The sequence below is a fragment of the Diabrotica undecimpunctata genome, chromosome 2 (assembly GCF_040954645.1).
Source record: "Diabrotica undecimpunctata isolate CICGRU chromosome 2, icDiaUnde3, whole genome shotgun sequence".
NCBI classification, from domain to species: domain Eukaryota; kingdom Metazoa; phylum Arthropoda; class Insecta; order Coleoptera; family Chrysomelidae; genus Diabrotica; species Diabrotica undecimpunctata.
This window is the reverse complement of record NC_092804.1, coordinates 153,651,995-153,661,961: the sequence shown is the minus strand read 5'-3', so window position 1 is coordinate 153,661,961 and position 9,967 is coordinate 153,651,995. Positions and strand designations below refer to the sequence as shown.

At 30.6% G+C, this 9,967-nt stretch overlaps 1 protein-coding gene and 1 long non-coding RNA gene across 2 annotated transcripts; one reads left to right on the top strand and one right to left on the bottom strand.

The window, feature by feature from the left end:
- Nucleotides 1–2,596: 2,596 nt before the first annotated feature.
- On the top strand, nt 2,597–6,331 carry geminin (geminin DNA replication inhibitor). Its single transcript, XM_072521496.1, has 4 exons — nt 2,597–2,795; nt 2,857–2,957; nt 4,203–4,476; nt 6,043–6,331. The coding sequence occupies exons 1-4, from the start codon at nt 2,748–2,750 to the stop codon at nt 6,085–6,087; spliced, it is 468 nt and encodes a 155-aa protein (XP_072377597.1). The 5' UTR covers nt 2,597–2,747; the 3' UTR covers nt 6,088–6,331.
- A 104-nt stretch (nt 6,332–6,435) lies between these two features.
- LOC140433511 (uncharacterized) lies at nt 6,436–9,379 on the bottom strand. The gene is made up of 3 exons (XR_011949997.1): nt 9,281–9,379; nt 7,256–7,390; nt 6,436–6,614 (listed from the first exon to the last, which is right to left on the bottom strand). It is a non-coding gene; the product is annotated as an uncharacterized lncRNA (long non-coding RNA).
- Between the last annotated feature and the right edge of the window lie 588 nt (nt 9,380–9,967).

Below are 9,967 nucleotides of genomic sequence, written 5' to 3'. Positions count from 1 at the left end.
GTGCATAAAAATATTTTATTCGTAAAGCCTGTATCTTGCGAAATAAAAATTTGTGTGTTACAGACAACAAAAAAGTGTTTGGACGGTTTAGAGAAGCTTGGGGGAGAACTGTACTTCTCAAGGCTGACTAAGGCCTAGGCAACCTAGGCTAGTAATTTTTAGTTCCCGAAAATTAGGTTTTTAATTTTTTAATTATTATAATTAATTTATAGACATAATTTGAAGTGAAGATTGACATCGACAACGGCTGCTGAAACATCAATAGAATATTTAAATATTTTGTAAAATATATTTTTTAAATAGTTTGTTTTTAATATGTAATATAATCACATTCCTGATTACATTACATACTTGCCAATATGCTGTATTAATCCTGTCGGCGATATCCATATATTAAAAAAGACCCGCAAGAAAAACCAAGCAATTCCGTTTGTAAAGATGAAACAAAAGGAGAACAGTGTGAGTTGAAACAGTAATTACATGGTCTGAAAACTGCATTCTCTTCCTGTTCACTAAACCCTTTTCCTGTCCAGGTTTCTCGTGCACCGGTTTTTAATTTTGAGTCATAAAGTATTTAGATGGATACCATATTTTTCTGCAGCAGCACGAAGCGAAATTCGTTTATTCCTGATGTCATCAAGAGCTTCTCCTAACTTCTCTTCTGTATAATTTACGTAGTTGCGACTCCAAGTCTTTCTTTTATAGATTCGTGGCATTGTATCTGAAAAATAAAAAAATATTTTAATGAACATACACGTCCTGACTTTGTGACAAATTAGACCATACGTTAGTACTTTTTAAAATATTTTTATGAAACAAAGTTAAATAAATAAAGTCAGTTTTGATAAAACTGTTAAATTAATAAACGTTGCCCGATTTTTGCCATTTTTGTTGATTCTCGAGAGATCAATAAAATTTATTAGTTTCATTGACCGGTCACTATTAAATTTCCATTGTATGATACAAATCTTTAAAACCTATACCCTAAATTTCGGTCTTTAGTTTTGACAATAAATGTGAGGCATTTGAAATAAGCCTAAAAAACGCTGAGTTTAAACTTTCACATTACAAAAGATCTAAAAAGTTTAAAACTGTTCCTTTTGATAGCACAAGTCGTTTTTAATCTCACAAGAATCATGACTTCAAGAAATCAGAAAAAGAAATCAGGAAAAGAATCAAGAAAAATGGCAAAAATCAGACTTTATTTGCAGCAAAATACAAACATTTCGTACGAAATTTGCATTCTCCACCTTTAGAACGTATTTTTATTTTTGTCGATAGGACACTCTGATAAAGGATATCAAATTTTTACCGTCGAGTTGATACAAATTTTATTTAAAATTGATTTCGCGCTCGTAACTGACATTTAAAACCACAGTTCGCTTCAAGCGTTGTTTCTGAAAGAACGGTTCATTCTTTACAAAAAGTTCTAATAAACATTCTTGATTAAAATTATCTTAGCTACATTTTTTATTTGAAACATTTTTTCCTATGGTGTACAGGTTTTTGATAAATCGATTTTTTCCATTTTTCCTCGGTGGGAAGGGCCGTTTTAGGATGAAGTCAGGGAATAAAAGTGGTAAACTTTTTTGCATCTTTTTGGGGTCCCAAAATTGACATTTTCAGCAAAATTTAGCTTGTTCGTATAATTTTTAGAGGTCGACTGGACTATCTCTGACGACTGGACTAAGACATAATGAATTGAGGAAACATAATTCTTGTGTTAGGTAAAATATAAGCTTACTTTGGCAGAAAAATCTTCTAAAATTCTACTAGGCAAGCCAAAGTTTGCGCGCAAAATTTAAATGACTTGTTTTGAATTATCCAACGAGTGGCATGGCCAGCGAAGTGAGAAGTTGCACTAAGAACTTTTGTTATTGTCCCTTACCCTTAGATATCGACATAGTCCACTATTGAAATACAATATTTTAATTATTTCACCAATTATAGCTCGGCTCGGCCAAGTTAATAAGATTAATTTTAGAGCCTACTGTCACAAAGTAAGGATATGTGTCATCAAGTAGCCTCACTTTACGGTAGGTATATGCTGTTATGTGGCAACTTCATATTATGGCGTAATGGTCACTTATTGGAAAATATATTATAAGTATTCAGAAAATGATTAGTCCAACCACAACCAAATTTTTTATCTTCGCTAGAATGGTTACAGTGCATATTTTCATAGATAGGTGGGAGTGTGCTATGCATATTTTAAGATTTTGGACAATAGTCACCAGTGAGACAGAATAAATAATAATAATTGTTTATTATTCTGTGCCAGTGCCCTCTATACATGCCACTTTAAAGTAATGTTAATAGGCACCTGCGTTTTTGATTATCACGTTAGTGTCTCAATATTATTTCCCTTTCTTAAAAACAATTACCACTTTACGAATCATTTATTGATGCTGTACTGTACTGCCTGTGTTATACATTATGCATCATTGATTATACCTTTTTTTTTAGTTGATATTTTTCTCAGATTTTTTACTTGATTTGTTACAAAATGTCATATGTCTTTGTTCCGTTGTCAAACTTCATATCCATTTTGAGTGTTGTTTGTTCCACTTATCCATAACCAAAGAATATAGACGCTTATAGAAGCGTCTATCGTCTATATTCTTTGCCATAACCAAAAAGATTAGTTTCCCGCTATTTTGATTATTGTTTGTTTTTTTACTAACAATTTTAACGATTTTTTTGAAAGAAAATTAAGAAGTCTTGATTTTACGAAAAAATAGCTTAAAATGAAGCCACAGAAGAAAGTAATAATCACAATAGCTTCCCAGAATCAAGTAATGCATTTTAATTTACAGGTTATGATCGAATTTTAAACTAATAAGTGTTTATTTTTAGGAAAATATTAGAGAGAGTAGACGGACATTTAAAGACCTGCAAAGAGATGCTTGTGATAAAGAAAACCTTATAGGAAGGCCAAGTCAGAAAGACTCTACAAGGTATGCATTTTTTGTTAACTAATAATTCCAAATACCAAATGCTTTTGATTGCCTATTAAACCCATGAAGTACAAGAAAAAATTGTAACCTACTGAAGTGAATATTTTTTATTATTTACTGGAAAGATTAATGCTAAATTAATTTTTTTTATTTTAAGTTAAGAGATAGATATTTGTAAATAAAAAATGAGACCTTCCTACAATCCTTTCAGCTTGATACCACCTGAAGCTTTTCTAGAGACCACCAACATTTATTAAATGTACAAAATAATGTGCTTTACACAATGTCCTATCCCTAGTTTTTTATACTCCACTTAGGTATTTGTCTGTAATATGAAAATTATAAGCAATGATTTCAAAAACACTTTTTTCCCATCCCTATTATTTTTATACCATATCTGTGCATTACAGATGATAACAATACTCAAATATTGAAAAATACAATACACACTTATCACATCTCTTCATAATTTGATATAACTATTAATAATTGGTGCACCTTTTGCAATTTTCACATTATATTTACATACTTACAGCTCAACAATATTTTTCTAATTAATTATTGTTAAGTAATATACTCTATTCACTGAGTTTAGTCTAAAATGTCTAGTAAATTTAGAAATTAATTTTGTAATATTTTGATAAAACTTTGACTTCTGTTGGATTCTCTCTCCTGATGCCAATGAATATGTAGCTTCGCTGTTTTTTAAAAATTTTAAACTGTTTGTTCTTGTGTTGTGTAGTGTTAATGTATAATTATTATGTTTATGGTATTCTCAAAGATTGTTTAATAGGCGAAATTTGGCGAACTGCCCCTGAAGATACTCTAGGAGTGAAAGTACTTATGCAAGATTTAATTAAAAGTTCTATTGGAAGTGGCTAGAAGTTACTATGCAACCAAGCACAAACAATACTTGTAATGTAAAAGTGAAGAGTTATTCACATGCAATTTATTGACAAAATAAACCTGCATCAATTAAAAACCAATGTTTAAAGGTTTATTTTTAAATTTTTTAGTCATTTATACATTAATATTTACAAATGGAAAGTTTTTAATCAAAATGAATGAATATATAGGTACCTCTGTTATTCATAGTTATTCCAATAAATATACAAGTGGTACGAGTTTTCCTACAATGACTCTCAAAATATTCCCAAGCTCGGTGAATGGACTATAGTCTATTGTTTCTACTGGATCAAATTCTGTTAAATTGATTAATATCTTTGTGCATCTATTTTTCCCTAGTGATTCTGGAAAGCTGGAACCAATAAAAAAGAGGCGCCAGATGTCAGATAAGAGTGTGCAAGTAGGAGAAGCACCTATAACTGCTGAGGACTTAACATCCGAAGAAGCTTCTACTGATTATTGGAAGAAATTAGCTGAAACTAGAGCAAAATCTTTAGATGACAGTTTACATGAAATTGAAAAATTAAAGGATGATATATCTACATTAAAAGAAGAGAATAGGATTTGCAAAGAAATGTTGGAAGAATCAAAGAACTTAGTGGAAGTATTACAGGTAAGAATTCTTCATAGTAATAGTCACCTTAATAAAAATGATCCGTATAAAAGTTTTCACCAGCAGTATTTGCTATTATTTTTATTTGTATTTTTACCCTGTCTTCTGCACTGTTAACGATGTTGAAGAATAAATAATGGGTCATTAATTTTAGATTATAGATTTGTGAGTCCAAATTAAGGCCAGGTTCCTCCAAAAATCGTGTTTTTTTAAATAAATTTTATTTATAGCACAAAAGATATTTGAAAATCAAACTTTTTACAGGTTAAAGTACATACCTACATTAAACAACTTTAATTTTTTTTTCTTTTTTTAATGGCAGCTCTGAAAATAGCCCAAACTAATCCAATTTGTTGGAGGGTGTCGTCATTTCTTGGAAACAAATCATCCGAAAACAAAAAACTAAATGGTATCATATTCTGTATCGAATTGGCCATGGTCAGTGCTACATGAATCATTTTCACTGAAAAAAAAAACAAAATGATTGACTTTTGAATGTTTTGACCCTTTTTTTCACTTTTAATTGTTTATAACTTTTTTAAACAGCAATAAATATTTTTGGTTGTAGCACTGACCTTAAAATACCGTTTGGTTTATTTTGATAAGTGCAATAGTTTTAAAATATGGGTGACATCCAGTTGAAAAAATGTAGTCACCTAGCTCAAAAGTAATCTCTAGCAATTTTTGAAAAAATTTTTTTTCATTTTTTTGAAAATTATTTGGGAGGAATCTGGCCTTATTATGGCTCTACCAAAAGTTTTTTTAGCTAATTCAGAATTTTCACTTGGAAGTTCTTTTGAACTTAAAATATTGTACCTTTCCTAAAACTCTTATCTATTATTTTGAAATTTTCAGCTCAGTAGATTCTACTGTAATCTTACTGTGATCAGTAATCTTGTTATTTTTCTGTACCATATAATATTTTCACAAGAAATCTTGATATTGTATATTTATGTTTAACTTTACTGACTGACTGATAATCTTCTTGAGATGATAAAATTCATGATTTCAGTATGTCAGTTTTAAATATCTGACATTACGAAACTAATTTTAATATACCTCATATTACAACACAATGTTAAATTTTATTTTAACTAAAATTTGACCTGTGTTGTGTGTTGTAAGTGAAACTGGACTTCATAGAGTTAATATTGGATTTATTTATCCCTTAACTGCTTGCCATTGAACAAATCTATAAAAATACCAAAGATACCAACTTAATCGTACTGAATAATGTTCAGTAGGTACTGATTTGAATTGTCAAATTTGCCTTTCTGGTCTGAAGCTATTTTCTTGTGGCATTTTAAAGTAATTACTATTGTAATGGGAATAAGCCACAATTGAAGGTTAAAATAAGTTTATTGACATTTGAATTTGCGCTTTGGAAATTGTTCTGAAAATACAAACAATAATTAATGTTTGTATTTTGAGAACAATTTCCGAAGTGGAAATTGAAAAGTCAATAAACTTATTTTAACCTTCAATTGCGGCTTATTCCCATTAAAATAGTAATTGCCTTTCTGTATTTTAAAGTCAGCATGTAGAATAATAAATACTTTTTTTTAGGAAATGCTTAGTGAACAAGATGATCCAAATGTTCCAGATGAGTAACATATTTTTAATTAAATTATATAATATATAATTTAGTTTAACTAATAACTACTTAGTTACCTACATTATTAGGATAGTTTTAATTTAACCAGTATGACTGCATCACTTTCGAATGATCTAATATTTGAAGTTTACTGTAAGTATCTAAGTATAAGCGAATTAGGTCTAGTTTTGTAGTATAATATAATCTAAAATGTATTTTTTTACTTTAATAAACACTACATTGAGTGATTTTATTGAAAAACTTTTTTTATTTGTTTATAATGCCCTGATATGGAGGGAATACTATTAACAATAGTAAACTCCAATTTCAACCTTACTAACCTTTCTCTTTTGATTAATTAATACAAAATCCTTTGTTGTATTTTATTATTTCTAACAAATTTCTTATAAATAAATTATTCACAAAAAGGTTTCAGTTTGCAGCAATTAAGGTTTTTATATTCTGTTTCATATGGTTCCATCTTCCTATCACAGATTAGCTTCATCAAAGTGTAACCACCACTTTCCCTAGAGATGGTAAAGGTCTGGAAATAATAAGATTTGATGCTGAGACCATGCTATAAAAGCAAGACCAACAAGACGATCAAAAAACTTAGAAGAAAAGTTGGACACCTTCTTTTCAATCAGAACAAACAAGAAAAACTGATCATAACTGTGTAATCTCTACATTTAATATTAAAATGGTCAACCACATTTTCAAGTTGAGCAAGGAAGCATGTTGCTCTTTAAGTATTAACATTTACAACCATTGTCATTGACCTATGGTCGCATTATGACTTAAATTTAAATATATAAACCATGTATTGATGTCTCCACTGCAATTTCAGTGTTAGCTACAACTACCAAAAGAAGGCACTGATGATGATCTGAGTTAGATCGAAAATGTTATGCATCTATAAATTTTGGACGACACTTTTAACAAGTTTTAATTAAACGTTTTTATACCAATATACAAATTTTGAAGTTTTTTACTTTTGTACGTTTAGTCCTGTAAGTTTTTTATTCGACTATGTTAAATCAACTGGTGATATTGTTGGCCCTAAAAATATAATATTTGCATCTAGAATCTCGAACAACCGGATCTGCATATACCTAAGCAAAGTTGAATTTGTTGACCAGCTTATTACCAACAATCCCATTAATAAAGTAAACAATCTAGACCTACCTATTAGGTGATTAGTTACTCCAGCAAAACATATCATAATTTCGAATGTCTGTCCCTCAATTCCTCACGATCTCGTAAAAAATGCTTTAAACGGCCTTAGTTTAAAACTTGCTTCTCCCGTCTGTTTCTTAAAAACTGGAATTTAAAGAGATCAATATAGCTCCATCCTCTCATTTCGAAGACAAGTATACATAATTCCACCTACTGAAAATTATGAGCTTCAGGCCTCACTAGTCATTAAATTCGATTCCACCCCATACCGTATATTTTTATCTACTGATAGAATGGAATGCTTTATTTGTAAGCGAACTGCCCATACAGCTGTAAGTTGTAAAAATTGTCAAAACACTAATGGTCCTCAATCTGCCGGTGAACAATCATCGGTAACAAAAACCTCATCAGCTATTATTTTAGAACAACTATCTGGTGAACTTATACAAGGACAAAAAAGAGAACTTTCTAGCCTACTCAACACACTGGACTCCTCTATTGACCAACTAATATCTAATTCTCTTCTTGAAAACTCGTCATTAATGCCTCCTCCTAAAAACTTAATAGAAAAAAGCACAAAACACATGAAGAAGGAGTCAAAAATAGATTCTATAGATAAATTCAAAATATCAGATGCATCAAAGCAAATAATCAAAGATCTTTATACCAACAACCCCCAAAGCTTTTCTACTACACCAGATCATCTCATAGCCTTTCTTGAGAATGCCCCGTCAAGTAGTAACCTCACAATAGAAGCCCAGCAAATTGCTTACTATGCAATTTATCCACAACTAACCACCAGAACACTAAAAAATAAGTTCACAAGAATATCAAAGAAGCTCAAAAAGGAATTACCTTCAGAATTAGATGACCCAGATCCAAAATTCTGAAAAATCCAATCACTAACAAGTTTCACACTTGTTCAATGGAATTGTAACGAATTCTTTTGCCGCTTAGAAAGAATCCAAAACTTATCAGCGACACCAATCCAAATATAATATGGCTGCAAGAATCCAATTTCAAACGTAAGAACAGAATGCCTCAGAGCAAGTGAAGGAACCTCAATTTTTGTCGAAAAAGATGTCTATTCAACACATTTGTGTTTAGTTACAAACATAGAAGCAATCGCAGTAACAATATGGTGCCCTAAAAGAATAACTATTTGCAGTATATATATCCCACCTAGTTACAATCATACTGAAGCTGAACTGGTAGACTCATTTTTTCAACTTCTCTACTAAAAAACGTACTAAACATTACCGACACTTGTTTTCTAAATAATGGTTTCAACATTCATTTCAATATTTCAAGAGGAAGTTTATCAGCGATTGACCTAAGTCTTTGTGGTTCCAAAATATATCCTTCTCTAACATGTAATGTTTTAGATGATCTATATGATAGTAACCATTTTTCCATCGTCATAACAAATAATGAAAAAAAATCACCAGGAATAGTAATAAAGTGGAAGATTTCTAATGTTGACTGGGCAAGTTTCAGAACTGAAGTAAACCGGCAAATGGAACAAATTTTCTTCTCTGGAAATATAGATAATGGTGTAGATAATTTTAAAAAATGCATTGTATCCGCTGCTGGAATTTACGTAGGAAAAAGTATAATAACTTATACAACAAAATTAACACCTACAAAGGGTTGTACAAGTCTCACAGCCTGGATTAAATTAAATTGCTTGCTTGCTTGTTCAACATAATATGGACCAATCAGACATTTGCAATATTATGGAGGGAATCTATCGTTATACCAATCAAGAAACAGGACAAATCCCCGAATAATTCAAATTCCTACCGCCCTATTTCACTGACACTTGCACCTTATGTAAATGATGTAAGCTGCTAGAAAAACTAATAAACAAAAGAATTTGTGGTATCTAGAAAAACACAAAATTTCATATTCAACTCAATCCGGATTCAACATGCACATGCCTTCAATCCGTTACGAAATTCCGATTTATTTTCGTGCTACTCGATTTAAAAGATTGGTCTCGTGTTTAAATGATCATTAAATTGAAGCAATTACCATAGACATCAAAATTAAATTGAGGTAATACTGCAATCAAGTATAATGGTTTGATCGACCGCTTCAAATACGGTCACTAAGTATGTGCCTTATTCTAAGGTCGGATAAAGATAACCTTTTAAAAATTGACAAAATGTTACATTAATATTTACAAAAAGATTCAAGCTTCCTTAACCATTGGCGGAGTAATTAGAAGGGTTTAAAGGAAAAATAGAATAGACTAAAGTGGAATATTTAATATAGTTCAGATTAAGCCTTTACCTAGGCTGTATAGTAGGGAATAACAAAAAGAATAAGTAAAGGTGAACATGTAGGAAAAATACTGTTATATTGTAAGAACCAATGCGATTTAGAATTAATTAGTAGTAAACATTCTCGGGCAAATCAAGCAAATGAATTACCTCTCATCGCATTAAGTGGTGTAACTGAAGCGTGTTACACCGCAACTCTTAATATACAGATATTCATTCTAGATTCTAGACAACGTACGGTAATGGAAAATAATAATTGAATACATGGTAGATGTAAAACAAATCAACACATTCAAAATTAAAACTGCAAAGAACGTTGAGGTATTTGTAGCAAATAAGGTAGGTACAGTAAATGCTACATGTCAAAGACGGAGTATTAAAATGGAAGCACTTAATGTTAAATTTATATAAAATATCCTCCTTGTAAAGGACAAGC